The sequence below is a fragment of the Jatropha curcas genome, chromosome 4 (assembly GCF_041381405.1).
Source record: "Jatropha curcas cultivar XTBG-Jc1 chromosome 4, XTBG_Jcur_1.0, whole genome shotgun sequence".
Classification (NCBI taxonomy): Eukaryota; Viridiplantae; Streptophyta; class Magnoliopsida; order Malpighiales; family Euphorbiaceae; genus Jatropha; species Jatropha curcas.
In genome coordinates, this window is record NC_143154.1 from 30,500,665 (window position 1) to 30,517,923 (window position 17,259).

At 31.3% G+C, this 17,259-nt stretch overlaps 4 protein-coding genes and 1 non-coding gene across 5 annotated transcripts in view; 4 read left to right on the forward strand and 1 right to left on the reverse strand.

Annotated features, from left to right (window-relative positions):
- LOC149497224 (lignin-forming anionic peroxidase-like) overlaps nucleotides 1-432 on the forward strand; it is a 1,023-nt gene extending 591 nt beyond the window's left edge. The window contains exon 2 of the mRNA XM_089720019.1: nucleotides 35-432. Within this exon, the coding sequence (XP_089576145.1) occupies nucleotides 35-432 (398 nt within the window). The remainder of the gene's footprint in view (nucleotides 1-34) is intronic.
- A 2,132-nt stretch (nucleotides 433-2,564) lies between these two features.
- On the forward strand, nucleotides 2,565-2,637 carry TRNAA-UGC (transfer RNA alanine (anticodon UGC)). The gene has a single exon. It is a non-coding gene; the product is annotated as a tRNA-Ala (tRNA).
- A 2,311-nt stretch (nucleotides 2,638-4,948) lies between these two features.
- On the forward strand, nucleotides 4,949-6,486 carry LOC105645862 (lignin-forming anionic peroxidase). Its single transcript, XM_012231589.3, has 4 exons — nucleotides 4,949-5,270; nucleotides 5,346-5,537; nucleotides 5,619-5,784; nucleotides 5,908-6,486. The coding sequence occupies exons 1-4, from the start codon at nucleotides 5,052-5,054 to the stop codon at nucleotides 6,300-6,302; spliced, it is 972 nt and encodes a 323-aa protein (XP_012086979.1). The 5' UTR covers nucleotides 4,949-5,051; the 3' UTR covers nucleotides 6,303-6,486.
- Nucleotides 6,487-10,606: 4,120 nt separating this feature from the next.
- Nucleotides 10,607-12,153, forward strand: LOC105645860 (lignin-forming anionic peroxidase). Its single transcript, XM_012231588.4, has 4 exons — nucleotides 10,607-10,889; nucleotides 10,969-11,160; nucleotides 11,268-11,433; nucleotides 11,520-12,153. The coding sequence occupies exons 1-4, from the start codon at nucleotides 10,680-10,682 to the stop codon at nucleotides 11,912-11,914; spliced, it is 963 nt and encodes a 320-aa protein (XP_012086978.1). The 5' UTR covers nucleotides 10,607-10,679; the 3' UTR covers nucleotides 11,915-12,153.
- Nucleotides 12,154-12,814: 661 nt separating this feature from the next.
- RFC2 (replication factor C 2) lies at nucleotides 12,815-15,934 on the reverse strand. Its single transcript, XM_012231587.4, has 7 exons — nucleotides 15,633-15,934; nucleotides 15,171-15,277; nucleotides 14,975-15,076; nucleotides 14,472-14,667; nucleotides 13,512-13,640; nucleotides 13,229-13,423; nucleotides 12,815-13,133 (listed from the first exon to the last, which is right to left on the reverse strand). Exons 1-7 carry the CDS (start codon nucleotides 15,798-15,800, stop codon nucleotides 13,023-13,025), a joined length of 1,008 nt encoding a protein of 335 aa, XP_012086977.1. The 5' UTR covers nucleotides 15,801-15,934; the 3' UTR covers nucleotides 12,815-13,022.
- Nucleotides 15,935-17,259: the final 1,325 nt, after the last annotated feature.

Below are 17,259 nucleotides of genomic sequence, written 5' to 3' on the forward strand. Positions count from 1 at the left end.
CGAGGAAAATGCTTACCTAATGTCATTTATATAGGAGCACATACGATTGGGAAAGCACAATGTTTCACGTTCCGTGACAGGGTTAATAGCAACGCAAGCGACATTGATCCTGAGTTCGCCAGAAGTCTAAGAGAAGATCTTCCATGCCCATCAAATGGTACCGGAGACACAAACCTTGCATCGCTTGATTCAGTGACGCCTGAAGCTCTTGATAACAACTACTACAAGAATCTTGTTGCTAAACAAGGCCTTCTTCAATCAGATCAGATACTTTTTAGCGGCGGATCTACAGATACCATTGTTAACGAATACGTTGCAAACCCATTAACATTCGCGTCGGATTTTGCAGCTGCCATGGTCAAGATGGGAAATATAAACCCTTTAACTGGTACTCAAGGAGAAATACGACGAGTTTGCAATGTCGTTAACTGATATGCTCTTACAATTATTAAATACTATGTTGTAATAAATAAATGGTGAGGGATTTAGCTAACGTATATTAATTCCTCTCCCACTCCTTGTTCCTAAGTTGTTGTAACTTGTAACATGTAAGTTAATTATATCAACTATTTTAACAGTAAACACATTTATTAAGAAATAACTTATTTTTCTGTTCCCATATTCATCAATTTTAATTTTTCAATAAACCCTATTTTCCTGAGTATATATTTTGGATTTGAGTTGACCGAAGATTTTGTTATTGACGTATAAGGAAGTAAAGATTATTATTCTCTAATTAATTTCACGATTAGGCAACTCAAAACCATTCAAAAGATTCGATTTTAGGAAATTAATTCTTAATTTACAAAATCTAATAGGTTTCTTTAATATCTGCGAGAGATATCGATACACCTATTCTTTTTTAATTAATACTATTACTATAATTAGCAGTATAATTATAAGGATGTTCACATTAGTATATTTGTCTTTTCATTCCATCGTGAATTAATAATTTATCCTTAACAATAATATTAGAGAAATACACATATTTAGTAAATCACATAATGCTTAAAATCTGGGTTTTGATATCACTTTACAACTAATAAAATAAGGAAAGAGAAATAGTTTCATATGGGTCCTTTAAATTAATTTTTTCACTTTTTAATTAAACTGTATTATTACCTTTTCTTTTATTGAAAAATATGCTTTTATTAAAAAATAAACCAAGAAAAACTTAACTTAAACGGTTAAATGTAATCTAATATTAATAGATTAATCTTTACGTGTTATTTAAAATTGAGATTCGATCAAATTCATTAAAGGTCATTCTGGATATGAAATCCATGTAAATATTTGGGAAATAGGAGACATTTTGCCCTCCTTTATAGGTCTGCCTAGCGTGAATTCGGATTAATCAGATCAATGAACTTGAATATTGAGTCATTAAAATAAAAAAAATGGTTATCCTCGATACACCCCATTGAAAATCTCTTAACAGTCAAACTGTATTATGACTTTTTGTTTTCTAGAAGTTATCGGGTGATTGTCAAATGTCAACCATAACCAAGCAAGCAATTATGTGTATATTTTTGCTGTTTTAAAGATGGCAAAGAAACATAAGCAAGCAAGTGAATATTTTTGACATGTATAGGAGTCTGAAAAATGTTTATCTAATCAAGATTTATAAATTTGTCAAAGAATAAATTTTTTAAGTTAGAAAAATATTTACAAATATAAGATCATAGGATTTTTTAAACTATTTTTTTAATTTGAAAAAAAAAAGTCAAATATTGATTGGGATTAAAGTTTACTAGTTGACTTAATATATAAATATTTAAAACGGTGACTATCACACGTAACTTTTGCTTAATGTAAAAAAACATTCTATCGAAACATAGAAATACAATGTCAAAGGTTTAATTTGTAAGATTGCTATGAAAAATTTCAGTTTACTTAGTTTTATTGTGTATTGCACTTATAGTCCACTCCACATGATGCTTATTCAATCAATTCAACGGCTCAAAAAACAAATTTCATACGGTCAAATTGACATAATTAACTTTATTTCTAATCTTACCATTATTAAACCAACCCATATGTGTTATTATTTTGTACTAATAAGAATTGAAATATAAATTTCTTTATTATCAATCTCCATCATCCTACACCTATCATAAATGTATGGTAGATTCCTTATAAAATACTATGACGGAAATTACCTGCCTATACCAGGTAATTAAACCACTGCCATTATTATTATTATAATTTATTTATTTATCGGTAATGTAATATCATGAGATAATTTTTATGTATTGCATTGCATTAAGTTGATTTCTCCAATTCAATTAAAAGTAGGGCCGGTTATGTAATATTCATTTCCAAATAGTTTCATATTAAATTACAACTTGATTTTTTTTGTAAGAAAGAAGCAAATATAAAGAAACCAAACTTACTTAAGATTTAATTAAGTTATCTACGCGTTCGTGTGTATCTAATCCAATAGTTTAATCAAGAAACCGCACAAACATTCCCCTTTCCTTGTTAAAATAAATAAAGATGGACATGGGGCAGGACGCTAATTTGTTTAGTGTTCAAAAATAAAAAAAAGCAGTTTACCCTTGCATGGGGATGTAGCTCAAACGGTAGAGCGCTCGCTTTGCATGCGAGAGGTACGGGGTTCGATACCCCGCATCTCCAAATATTTTATTTTTTATTTTTTATTTTCCATTTTTTATCCTTTGTTTTTTTGGGTAAAATGATGCGAGAGGTACGGGGTTCGATACGCGCATCTCCAATTATTTTATTTTTTATTTTTTATTTTCCATTTTTTATCCTTTGTTTTTTTGGGTAAAATGTTGCTGTATTTTCTTTTTTCCATTTTATCCTTTGTTTTTTTGGGTAAAATTTTGCTGTTCCATACCCTGCATCTCCAATTATTTTATTTTATATTTTCTTTTTTCCATTTTATCCTCCTTTTTTTTTTGGGTAAAATGTTGTTGGTAGGGGTGGCCAAAATCCGGTATTCGGAACCGAAACTTTTGGTTCCGAACCGATGGGAATCGAGAACTGAAACCGGTCTGAACCGATTTCGATTTCGGTTTCCATCAGTTTTGAAACTGTGAACCGGTGGTTCTCAAAATGAGTCGGAACCGATTGGAGAATCGACTTGAGAACCGGCCGGAATCATTAGTTTTCGAACCGTTAAGAAACTGAAACCGTTCGATTCCAAACTATAACTGAAACTATTAATTTTCGGTTTGGTTTCAATTCTAAAAAATTCGGAACCAGAACTGTATCCACGTCTAGCTGAGGGAGGATATATGTACAGCTTCAGCAAGATTTATTTCTTTTCATTATGCCATTCTTTGTTGTCCTTTAATTATACTCTACATTATTTTCTCACAAAAATATGATTTATCGCACAAATAAGTCTTACTTCATGATCATGATTTGAACAATATGTTTTCAATTGTCAAGCCACTGTATTTGCTACTGCTTAGTATTAGATAGCTCTTGCATTTTCAAAAAAAAAAAAAAAGAAAAATCAATATATTTAATATTTTTATTTTGCTTTTCATCACTTTATGGAATTAATATTTAATTGAAATTTTTATAAGTAATTAGTAATTGATTAAATTTAAAATTTTTATCAAATATATTCGATCCAATTATTTACAAATCAATTATCAGTTACTCCTTCCGTTCCGTTAAATTTAAAATTTTTATTTTTTAAAAGAATTAAAATAATTAGCTCGTCAATTATATAAAAAAAATCGACGTAATTGACTAAATTATATTTTAATCAATACTCATTTAACTAAGATAAAGTTTAGTGCAAATATCTAAATAAGTTGAATTAAAATAATTATTGCTAAATTGATTTCTAAGAGCCTCATCTAAATAAAAAAAATCAAAAACTGTTATATAATAAAATTATAGGGAGGAAATACATGAAATGGCTGAATTAAATGTTTTAAAATTTTCAGATCATTTTAAGGCTTCTAAATCGAATTATATCTGCTAAGTAAGTTCTAACATTAGAAATTTTGACTAGTTTCATATAAATTTCACAAATTAATAAAAGGATTCTAGACAAAAAAATCGAGTCAACTAAATTTGAATGAAACGGGAATAATACTCTTTTGACAATTATGAATTAGAGCATGCAGAAAGAATCAAAACGCAAAACGCCATTAAATTACACCAAGATACGATCAAAAGTCTATAAAGGCTGCCACTTTTACGACTTTGATTTTTCCTTACATGGTGTAGCCATTTATTAATCATTGATATTTTAACTAAACAACAAATAAGATAAGAGAACATAAGTCCCTGCATCTTCCCATGCACTCACGTAGTGGGGCCAACTGTGGGACACTGGGACCCATCTGAAAATATACAGTATTAGTAGTACATATAATAGAGAAAGCTTACCTACGCACATGATATATGACATACTCAACGGTGGAAGTACTCACAAGCCGTATTTTAATTTAAATGAAAATATTTTTGACTATATACTAAAAAAAAAATATTAATATTTTATAAAAAAGCGTTGTGTATGTGACCACTCATGCATCAGGAGAGTTTGAAAATTTTCTATAATAACCTTTTCTTGCTCCAAATTCCATAAATTTGATATCTCTAATATATTAATTAGAAAAATTCTAAATCTTAATCACCAAGTTTTTCTACTAGTAAGCAAACCGAAGGACCATAACTGCAGTCCAAGCAGGAAGTAGTTTATTTTAATAAATTAAATTAAATCTTTGATTTATTCATAGTAAGCACAAGGACCACAACTATATAGAAATCAGAACGGGTAAAACCAAGCAATACCTTAAAAAGATTTTTTTTTTAATAAAATAAAATAAAATCCAGAAGAAAATTCATTTATCTGACTTGGCAAACTCTATTCATTAAATGCTATAGGACTTTCAGGCGGCCCCTTAAAGAAAAGGTCACACAAATCTTGGACAAGCCACTATAAATAGGATGCAAGGCTGCTTCTTCTTCTTCACTCAAAAACTACAACTCTCTTCTCTCTCATCAGTTTTCTTTATCAGATTTCTGATATTTTAACTAATATTGAAGATAAAGTAAAAATAATCATGGGCTTTCATTTATCTTCTTCTTGCATGGTTTTAACAATAATGTTAATGATTTTCTCAAGCTTGCCATGTCAAGCACAACTTTCTTCCAACTTCTATGACAGTACATGTCCTAATGCACTAAGTACTATTAGGACAGTCGTTGATTCAGCAGTTGATAGTGACCCAAGAATGGCTGCTTCGCTCATTCGCCTTCACTTCCATGATTGCTTTGTTCAGGTAATTATACTTTCATTGACATGTTGACCATGCATACATGTTTGGCGATTGAAGTAATGAGCGTTTCTATTGTAGGGTTGCGATGGTTCAGTCTTGCTGGAAGATACAGCCACATTTACCGGCGAGAGAACTGCTCGGAACAACGCTGCTTCTCTTAGAGGATTCAGTGTCATTGATGATGCAAAGTCTCAAATAGAGAGTATATGTCCAGGAGTTTTTTCATGTGCTGATATTGTTGCAGTTGCGGCTCGTGATGCTTCTGTCGCTGTAAGTACTATTATAATCTTCCTATTCAATCACCAGAAATTGAGAAACGTTATATCTTACCATCTTTTATACATGAAACAGGCTAGTGGACCATCATGGACAGTAAATCTTGGAAGAAGAGATTCTACCACTGCAAGTCTAAGTGAGGCTAATAGCGACCTTCCTGGATTTACAGACAGTCTTACAAGGCTTATTTCTTTGTTCGGTGAGAAGGGATTGAGTGAAAGAGACATGGTTGCCCTTTCAGGTTTGCATAGCTCAAAAATCTTCTTCTTCTTCTTCTTCTTCTTCTTCTTCTTCTTCTTCTTCTTCTTATTATTATTATTAATTAGATTGCAAAAGACTAAAGAACTCATCTGAATCAATACAGGAGCGCATACTTTAGGGCAAGCAAGATGTTTAACATTCAGAGCCAGGATTTACAGTAACGGAAGTGACATTGATCCTGACTTTGCTACCACCCGACAAGGAAATTGTCCATCTGATACCAACAGCGGAAGTGGAAATCTTGCACCACTTGATTTGGTGACACCAAATACTTTTGATAATAACTATTACTCAAACATTATTGCAAGAAGAGGTCTTCTTCAATCAGATCAAGTACTTTTCAGCGGCGGATCTACAGATAGTATTGTTAATGAGTATAGCTCAGACGGTTCATCTTTCAGTTCTGATTTTGCAGCTGCTATGGTGAGGATGGGAAATATTGACCCCCTTACTGGTACGCAAGGAGAGATTCGAAGGATTTGTACTGCTATCAACTAATTATGAAATGAATCATTCAAGTCTTGTCTTAGTGTTTTCTGCAATAAATATTGGAAGATCAAATATCTTCTCACTCATGTAATTTCAATTCAAGTGTAATCTTCTTGGATTTATTTTTCTTAAATCAAGTGTAATCATTGCTGCTTGTTTTGGTAAAATGGAAAGATTTTAGCATTTTCTTTAATATATTGTTCTTGAGCTTTATAGGAAAATAAGAAAACAAATCTAATTCAAGCTAAGAATTGTAACATCAACCTCCATATCTTCTTTAGCTAAACAGTCTACTCGCGTGCCTGAACTCTAGTAAGCTCAATTATAAGGTAATCAAATCAAAATTTTTATACCTCCCACCACTTCAAAGGGCGTTTAAGCATTAAATTAATCAATTCATCGAATAAAAAAATAGAAATAAAATATTAATAATATTGATTTAAGTAATAGTTGGTTATAATTTTAAAAAATTGACACTCGCTGTTATCATCATTTCAACTCGTTTCAAAAACTTTGCAATGGTGGATGAATTTCAATAAGTTGGATTCTATCGTTTCTTCTTTATCACAGGTGTTTTTTATTTATACAATCAAATCTAAAAACTCATTTGTTGATACCTTAGCAAAGAAAGAAATTAATCAATTGAATCATTTTTCACCTTTTTTTATTTGAAAAAACATTCATATATTTATTTCCGCTAATGATAGATTAGTTTTAGATTTATTATTAAATGTATATGTCAAATGTAAATAATGCAAGACAGTGCCAAATTAGAAATCTACAAATTTCCGACGACCGACAAAAAAAAAAAAAAAGTATTTCGTTGATCTGATAATGTTTGAAAATGGAACAATTGCACATCTACTTCAACTATACTCAATAAATTAAGGAATCTTCAGTGAATCATAACTGTATACCATACGTATTTCGTATGCTAGACAAATATAAATAACATATATAGTTGAATACAAGATTGACATTGTTATCTCCAAAGACTTTGAGTTATAAATACAAAATATATATAGTTTTTGTTCTTGTAGATACTTGGACTAGAAATAGAATAGAGAGCGAATACAAACATTCAACATATATATACTTTCTATATCATATAAATTATAATTAAAGACCAAAGATACGTAGTTAAGTGTACTAAAATTATCAGAATAAAAAAAAATTATGCCTTTCTATCTATAATTTGAATAAATAGTAAATGATTTCTTTAACATCAGGAAAAGAGATTCAAACGTGAATTTATTATCAGGTGGTATGTGTACTGACTATTAACTTAAGTCTTGGTGTGCTAACAGTGATGTTAATATTCAAATTTTTGATAATTCTAAAGTTGACTCTTTTTTTTTTTTTTTTGTCAAAAAGATATCAATCTACAGTAAAAGGGAGAGTGAAAAAAATGTTATTATCAAAGTAAATTATGTTCAAATCTTGCTCATAAACAGACAGGAAAAATTATGTAACATGTCAAACTAGAAATTCAACTAGTGACATGTGTTAATGAAATGTTTCTTAAGAAAAAACAAAGATATATGCCCAACTAGGGATTAATTAGTTCCAAAGCCTACAATTTTGACCCTTTTAGAGATTGACGTTTGCCTAACAGACGACAACTTGGCATTTCGTTCTAGTAGTAGACAAGAATATTATTATTACAGATAAAACTTAATTTGCTTCCTCAGCATCAAAGTCCAACAACACTACTTGAGATTTTACTTGTACACTACACAAATGAAATAAGAGGGTCTACTCTAATCTTATCCTGACCTTGATTAATAATATTCTCAATTCCGTTATTTTTGAAACATTTCAGTACACTACATTTATACTTTTCACAATTATAACAGCAATCATGCATGCATGCATGTGATAATTGCATTTTTTTTTTTTTTTACGAATTCTATCATTTCCTTATTCCACAACAAAAGTCAATTTATTTGCCTATCAAATACTGGAGTGTAGAATTTTAAATTCGAGTTTTTCCCATCACAAACGTATTTAAAGAAAAGGTTGCCCTTTTGTGGTCCTTTGAAGTATTAAAAAATTTTAATTTATTTCTTTTTTTTTTTCAACCTCTACGATAATACAAGGATGATTTCATTTTATCGTTTTCGTAACCTAAATTAAATTTTAGATATGATAATTGCATTAGTGCTAAATTAAGGAATGATGAGATGACAGGTGAAACTAATTAATGCATAAAAGTGTTGATTAACTTCCTCCTTTCCGACCAACTACTAATTGATCTAATGGGATAAAGCGTTGGATCCCTTAAGTAACGTCCAAAGTTTGAACCTTAGTGTTGTGAATGGAAAAAACTGAGTTGGGAGGATCGCCCTCATAATGGGTCTCTGCAAAATCCAAATCCAGATTAGTTGACTGTACCGGACATCGGGTGGTTTAACAAAAAAAAAAATCCTCATTTCCTCACTATTTTGGAGGAAATATTTTTGTATTGTTTGGTCATTGTGTTACTTGTATACTTGTTTCTCTTACCGTAAACAGCTTTAAATTGTATATTCTTCATTCAATCAAAAACCCAAATACTACAGAAATTATTAAAATTTTCCACTTCGAAATGGATTATCTTCAATCAAACCATATTATATACATTTTATTTTATTATATATGTAGCACGCATAAATTATATTTCAAGGTCTACGCTAGCTAGTAGTATACTAGTATGTAATAAATACCTTTCCAGAACAAAATACATACGTCTACAGTTTGAATTTAATTGTTTTGTATTGCTATTATTATGTGGTTGGAAATTAAACAGGTAGGCTTTGATTCTCAAACAGCATTTAATGTCATTGGCTAGTAGCATAATGGTCGAATGCCTATCTTTTGGATAATCTTCTTTTTTAGGTTGAGCAAAATTCGTAAAATTTCTTATAACTTAAAAAAATTTTAAGACCTACCATTTTTAATAAGAAAATAAAAAATGAAAATTAACAAAAATTAACTAATAAGGCGAGCGGATTTTAATTAGGTTTGTGGACCGTTAATATGAACACGGTTTGAATATATTATGCAAATATATAAAAAAGAAAGAAACTTTATATACAAGAGCGAAAAAAAGAAAGAATGTTATGCAAATATATAAAAAAGAAAGAAACTTTATATACAAGAGCGAAAAAGCTTAATGCTTGACAGCCGTCTTCGGAGAAAATTATTAAGATTGACGTTTTATTATATGATTCCAATATTAAAATGTAATTAACAAAGTAAAATACAAATTCACTTACTAAGCTAACCTTTATAATTAAAATTTATTAGTATAATGCCCAGCTAATTTTCTTTGAAAATCTACAATCTGCATGTAAAAAGAATCGAACAGAAAGAAGTTAGGTATATTTGAAACATTCTAAAAGCTCAAAGAAACTTTTTTTTTTTTTTTTTTTTAAAGTAAAAGGGTCTGAAAGTCACTTTCTGACTTTGATTTTTGTCAAAGCATATCTAATTATTGGTTTACAATATATCAAAGTTCTGAATGGAATCAATCAAATCTTATTATTCAACCATAAAAAAGAGCATATAGGAAGTGTTCCTTTTTAGAAGAAACGCGGAAACGGTAATGAATTGCAGAGAAATGGACATGGAACAAGGCGTGCCTAATTTATAGGTTTCATAAAATATTTTTTTTCTATTAATTATAGCTTTAGAATTTCATTTGATTTGTAATTTATGTGAATAATTTCATCGATTACAATCCGAAAAATACCTTGATTAATTATTTAGTTCTATAAATATTTTTTGAAAGCCACAAATTAAGTATTTCCAACAATTTCAGTTGAAAAAAAATCACACCATAAAAAATTATAATAACTATCTCTTCCAAAATCATTTATGCAATTTTGGATACACGCTTAAAGATATTCTGATTGTAAAATCAAGCAAATATTTTCCGTTTTTTATTTAGTTAAGTATTTATAAGGAATTTAATTTTATTTACTTTTGCTAACTCATCGATGTTCATTAACTTATCTTATATGGATCTTCGTTCTTCTCCATTTTCATTTCAGGGTTATTTATTCATCGATTTATTTACTTTTTGAACCTCTAAATTTTTATCTCTTTGAATAATAATAATAAAATTGCAAATCAAATACTATTATTTATTATTAAAGCAAAAAAAGAAAAAGTTAGGCTCCGTGCACTGTGTTTGACCAAAAATATATAAATATTAAAGGCTGCGACTGTTGAGGTGTTCTTTAGAGAACAGTTCTATAAAATTCTTCCAACTATAAATAGAATATGAATCCCACGCTTCTTCTTCACTGCTAATATCCATATCCAATAGTTTCACTCTCTTTTGATCTCTTACATATATAGCATTTTCTTAAGTAAGAAGGAGAAAAATTAAATAAAACTAAAATGGGTTATAGTTCATCTGTTTCTTGCATGGTTTTCACAGTATTACTGATAAGCTTGGCATGTGAAGCACAGCTTTCTTCAAACTTCTATGACAATACATGTCCTAGTGCCCTAAGTACTATAAAGGAAGCTGTAGCTAAAGCCGTCTCCAGTGAGCGAAGAATGGCTGCTTCTCTCGTTCGCCTTCACTTCCACGATTGCTTTGTTCAAGTAAGATTAGTTACTTACAAATATTTATAAATTTTGAAGCTGAGAGTTCTAATGTAACTATAATTTTATTCTGTTGCAGGGTTGTGATGGTTCGGTTCTGTTAGATGATACTTCATCAATGACTGGCGAGAAAACTGCTCGCAACAATGCCAACTCTATTAGAGGTTTTAATGTTATTGATAATATCAAATCTCAAGTAGAGAGTAGATGTCCTGGAATTGTTTCTTGTGCAGACATTGTTGCTGTAGCAGCTCGAGACGCATCTGTTGCTGTGAGTTATCTCTAATCTCTATGTATATCGTTTATATTTGGATTAACTGTTTTAATAGTTGATAGCTGAACTAAGCACCGACACCTTCTAATATTACCTTTTTACAGGCTGGTGGACCATCATGGACAGTGAACCTTGGCAGAAGGGATTCTACCACAGCAAGCAAAACTCTAGCTGATAACAACCTTCCTGCATTTACAGACACTCTTGATAAACTGACTTCCTTGTTTAGTAGCAAAGGTTTGAGTCAGAGAGATATGGTTGCTCTTTCAGGTTTGTGCCTCAGGAAAATGATTCAATTGAAAATCTCTATATGTTTATTTAAGATGGCTAATTATACATTTTTTACTGGATTACAGGAGCACATACAATAGGGCAAGCAAGATGTTTGACCTTTCGCAGTAGAATTTATAGCAATGGAAGTGATATTGATGCTGGCTTTGCAAACACTCGCAAGCGCAATTGCCCTTCTGATAGTGGCAATGGAGATGGAAATCTTGCACCACTTGATTTAGTGACACCAAATAATTTTGATAACAATTACTACAGAAATCTTATTTCTAAAAAGGGTCTTCTTCAGTCTGATCAAGTACTCTTCAGTGGCGGAGCCACAGACAGCATCGTTAATCAATATAGTAAAGATGGTTCAATTTTCAGATCTGATTTTGCATCAGCTATGGTAAAAATGGGAAATATAAGTCCCTTAACTGGTTCTCAAGGAGAGATACGCAGGGTTTGCAATGTCGTTAACTAGTTGATGCACAAAGAATACTCAAGTGTCAAATGTTATTACCGTCATAACCATGTTTTTTAGTACTATATATAGAATTATGTGCTGGAATAAATTGTGGGAGAAGAGCTTAAGCTAGAATCATTCCACTTGAGGCATCCTAATGCCTCATTATTGTATTTTAAATTGAAGTGTGATTGATTAAGTCTTTTTATTATTATTATTATTATTATTATTTTTTAGAGTGTAATTAAGTCTTCCTTTAAACCTATATGATTAGAAATTAAAAATTCTTTAACAATTATTCCTACTTTATGTTTATTATATTATTAGAAATATTCCCGTTTCATTTAAAATTTATAATTTCATTGTTTTAGTCCATAGGTAGAATCATAGACTCAGTCTAAGTAAATTTTTAATGGACATTGAAAAGCATGCATTATTTTTGCGTTGTTCCTATATTGAAAAGCTCCTATTCTACAAGTGAATCCGTCTCATGTATGCTTTTTTGATAATGGATTGGGTACCTAAGATTCCATATTGTCTTTAGCCCCATGAGAGTCCGGCCCATTTGCACCTTACTAATAGACAAGAACGGACTCAACTCTTTAATCGCGCAACCCAACTACTCGGGGTTAAGAATGTGAAGGAACATCAAAATAGTCAAAAGCTACTGCATTTCAATTATAAAACTGGGGAATTCTTCTGGGCAGTAGCTCTGACAGTGGGATAGTCCCTCAGAATCAAAGAGAATTAGCTCAGGGCAATCAACAAGCAAGCCCTCCTATAGGCTTCTAAACTTTCAACAAGCAAGCCCTCATAATCTAAGCCCTCCTATAATATGTTGCAGGCTTTAAAAATTGAGTAAGGTGACTCCTCAAAAACTATCCATCTCAAGAACACTTCACAAAAGCAAGTACAAGCTTCGTCTCAAGAACCCTTTACAAAAGCAATTAAAAAGCAGCATTATAAATATTTTATCGCTTACTGTTTCTATAGTTTTCACTTGAGTCAGAAGTTACCACAAAATGGATTCCACCCTAAAGAACCCTTCTGAACATCCAAAAAGAACTGATGTTTACATCAAACTACTCCAATTACTGCAATACTAAAACAGAAAATAACTGCTGTCTTATGATGCTTTGGCTGTTTCGCGAACTAGGGCAAGCTTAGCCAAAAGGCCACACAGCTGAAGATAGGAACCTACACCATCACAGATTCTCATATGGGCAAACCCAGTTTCCTGCAAACTCATGAAAATTGAGAAAGAAAAATGTCATGAGAACAACTTAGATTGCCGGAATAAGAAAATATTAAAGCCTGGATTGCTGCATTTACCTTCATGAACTCCAATTTCAAATATTCAGCCATGTCATAATTCTTTATGATACGAAAAAGGGTTGTAATTATATCAGTGGGAGAATAGCCCAAATCATACAGCTGTTTTAGACCAGAACAAGCATCATCAAATTTTCCCTCAATCACCTGGCGAACCATATTCTTCACATGCAATGGGTGAGGCTGATCACAGACCTGAAAAGACACCAAAATGCTTAAGAGTTACCACAGCACATAATGATTATTAATACCAACGCTAATAACTGATATTTCAACTACTAACCTTGAAAACATTTTCCTGGTTGACAAACCGGAATCCACTGTGAGTAGCTTGCAAGTTATTCAAAGCTTGCCTCATATCTCCATCAGCAGTGAATATAATAGCTTCAAGGCCTTCAGGAACATATGGAACCTTCACTTATTACAAACACAAGTCAATATTCTTGCACCAGCTTTATGAACACAACTTACAAAATATGTCAGGTCTACAATAGCACTACGATCTTGAGAATATAAACATCTATTAACCACGTTAACCAGTGCCTTCCATGTGTTAATGACAATAGGTCTGGGTTGCTAATAAGCTTTTACCTGAAGCCTCGGCTTCATCCAACCTTTATCATCACCTACTTTATGCATTTTAGACATCAATTCATGGTTTCAACAATAAATAATTGAACATGATCAGACAGGTATCACTTCCCCAGCTCACCAACATATTTTCAGTTGAGTATCCTACAGCTTATCAGAATGGGTGATTTGACCATTGGAGTCAGTTTTGGATCTTTCAATATTCGTGCAACAGGTTTCACAACTTAAAGTTAGGGTTTCATCATTATCCTCAGTCAAGTAACAGCTAATTGTCATGCCCCCTTATCAAAAATGACATTTCACTAGATTAATATGATAGTTGATGAAAGCTCAGAGCCCTCTTCTGCGAATTCATGATGACACTATACCAAGAGAAGGGAAAGATCTTCTAAAACAGCATCACAAAATAATCAGGAATGATAATTTAAATTAAATGAGATTTTCTGCTGAAAAAGACAGCTTCTGACAAAATAGAGCATACGAATAGATCCAATCAGAAAACAAAAATTGACAACTAAATCAGATGGTCATGCCCAATCATAAGAGATTTAATCTGGCAACAAAAAAAATATAAATCAAGAAATGGCATAAAAACTAAGCTTTTGGGCAGTGTAAATGCAAGTAGCATAATGCAGAACCATAAATTGCCTACCTTTTCTGCTTCAACTACTACCATGAGACGACCAAGTATCTCTTGATCGGATAATCTTGAAAACCGAACCAGCGCACATCTACTCTGAATAGGCTCAATGATTTTAGAAGAAGTGTTGCATGCAAGGGCAAAACGAGTGGAATTTGAATATATTTCCATAGTGCGCCTCAGGGCTTGTTGCGCTCCAGATGTCATGCTGATATTTGTTCATTGTAAAAACAAGCCCACATTCACAATCATGACCACCGTCAAAAAACAAAAAGGAAAAAAATAATCAAACACCAACACAATAAAAAAATAGTCACTTGAAATCTATCGACAACAGAATTACATAAGTTGTAAACAAAAACTTTGTGCTCCTAACAAATATCTGGAAAGGGAGAGTGAAATTTTAAAGCTTTCACAAAAAGACGATAGAATAACACAAGATTATCATAATAAGGGAAGCAAGATGAAAACAGAATTAGGCATAAAGCAAATAAAACACTGTCATCCACATATACCTATCAGCTTCATCGAGAATTACAAGTTTGTGTCGTCCAGGAGGGAGTGTCACTTTCTTTTGTGCAAACATCTTGATTTTGTTCCTCACAACATCTATACCCCTGGCAAAGATACAGAATTAATACCAAGACTCGATAGCCAGTGATAAAAAAATATAAAAAGATTAAATGCTATAAAATTTGTAAACCCACTTACCTGTCATCTGAAGCATTCAGCTCCAGAACAGCCTCCCTATAATTTGGTCCCAAAAGCTCATGTGCAAGAGCCAGTATACTTGTAGTTTTACCAGTTCCAGGAGGACCCTGAACATAGGAAGAAAAAGTGCTCAGTAAAAGTTTAGATTCATGCAATAGTGAGCACATAAATCAGAAACATTTATTTGAAGTTTTCGCATGAATTTAACAATCAACTATACACATTTTCCTTTTAATTGGGAAAAAAAGGGAAGAAAAGTCACAGGATATCTGAAATTCAAAATTATAGAGAGTAAGGTTTGATAATTTCTTTTATAAGCACAATTGGCTAATATCCAATAAAAAAATTTTCAAAAAACAAACAATTACATATATACGAACTTGTAATCTGAAATTTAATCTAAAAACTCTAGTGAAGCAGGGTTTAGAGGATTTTCAGAGAACTATGGAGAAGCAGACTTACTGATAGGATGAGGTTAGGCATGTTGCCGTCGCGAGCGATGACTTGAAGGCGGGAGACAGTATCCTCGTTGCCAACGATGTCGGCGATTTTGTTGGGTCTGTACTTCTCCACCCATGGAATGTCGTAGCCGCTAGTGCTGCTACCGGCGGAGGAAGACGACGATGCCATTGTGTGACTGTTGAGGATAATGAGAGTTCAGGGAAGTGGAGAGAAGGGAAAAGAAAAAGGATTTCTCTGACCAAAACCCCGCCGTGGAACTGCTAAGACTATCCCTAAACGCCTTCAATTTGGAGGGAAATTGGCTCTTGGTTAATATTCGATCGGTTCGCTATATGCTTCAACCAAACCGAGTTTATATGAACCGAATTTTCTTTGAAACTGAACCAAATCGAAAGAAGTTTTTAAACTGAATAGACGGTTCGATTCATTCAAATGGTTTGATTTCATTTATGAAATAAGTGTTTATAATAACCGATCCAAATACCAAAATCGAAATTGTGAAAGATTAGAAATTGAAGCTGAAACCAAAACCTAAATTACTGAACCAAAAATCAAAAATAATTTAGTTACAGTTTCTAATAAAGTGATACTGTATTACGAGTCTTAATTGATATATGACAAAATTCCATCAATATGGTTACAGTTTCTAATTCAAATAGGAAAAAAATTTCACAATAGGAGATAATATAATATAATATATTGCAATAATGTAAATATTTTATACTTCCTCCCTCCCATAATTTGATTTTTTTTTTTCATCTGTCTCAAATTATTGCCATGTTTTCCTTTTTTTAAGTGAATATTATTAAAAATTTACTAATTTAATTTTTTTTAATTAACTTATTTGTCAATAAATATAATAGTCAAATTATTATATTGTCAATAAATATTCTATCTTTTTTTTGCAAATAAAAAATAATATAATCTTTTATGTGTAGCATGTACTTATTAATTTGGATTTTATGTAGGGTAGCTTTCCGTTTTTCATTATTTTTCTTTTTCCGATTAGGGATTTTCTTGTTCTGAAAAGTCTAATCATAGTTGTTGGTGTGTAAAATGTTAATCCATTAGGCAAATAATTAGTTTGATTTTTTTTTTCTAACAAAAATTTGATAAAAGTGAAAAATAAGTATCCTATCAAAATAAATATTTATGATTAATAATTATTTTTATTTTATTTTTTAGTCAATCAAAATATAGAAAGATTGTCATTATAAAAAATAATTATGTGGCTCTCTTCTATGTAGAATGCTCTATTTAGTGACCTAATTCTAAATAATCCATAAGTAGAGCCAAAGAGTTTGAACTATCTCGGAACACTGAACTGAATGACTCAACTTTCCTTTAAGGAAACAATACAATGAATCGCGACGAATCCTCGGACGATCTATTTTTTTTTATCTATCCGAATTTAATAATATAATCAATCAAAACTAATTTAAAAACTCAAGTTAAAAAGTTTAATTTTAAAATTCAAAATCTTATTTTTATTTTTTCTAATTATAAATAATAATAATAATAAAAAGAGTAATAACAAAAGATTATAAAGTTTTTAATTCCACAATGCGTCTTAAAAATTTTTACACCGAAGCCATGAGTATAGAAAAAAGAGAGAGTAATAACCTGC

Coding starts and splice junctions, on each gene's coding strand:
- LOC105645862 (XM_012231589.3), top strand. CDS start 5,052: ATGGGCTTTCATTTATCTTCTTCTTGCATGGTTTTAACAATAATGTTA. Junction 5,538..5,618: donor CTCGTGATGCTTCTGTCGCT/GTAAGTACTATT, acceptor TACATGAAACAG/GCTAGTGGACCATCATGGAC. Junction 5,785..5,907: donor AGACATGGTTGCCCTTTCAG/GTTTGCATAGCT, acceptor GAATCAATACAG/GAGCGCATACTTTAGGGCAA.
- LOC105645860 (XM_012231588.4), top strand. CDS start 10,680: ATGGGTTATAGTTCATCTGTTTCTTGCATGGTTTTCACAGTATTACTG. Junction 10,890..10,968: donor TCCACGATTGCTTTGTTCAA/GTAAGATTAGTT, acceptor ATTCTGTTGCAG/GGTTGTGATGGTTCGGTTCT. Junction 11,161..11,267: donor CTCGAGACGCATCTGTTGCT/GTGAGTTATCTC, acceptor ACCTTTTTACAG/GCTGGTGGACCATCATGGAC.
- RFC2 (XM_012231587.4), bottom strand. CDS start 15,800: ATGGCATCGTCGTCTTCCTCCGCCGGTAGCAGCACTAGCGGCTACGAC. Junction 15,278..15,632: donor TGCCTAACCTCATCCTATCA/GTAAGTCTGCTT, acceptor TCCTATGTTCAG/GGTCCTCCTGGAACTGGTAA. Junction 14,668..14,974: donor ATTCTCGATGAAGCTGATAG/GTATATGTGGAT, acceptor AACAAATATCAG/CATGACATCTGGAGCGCAAC.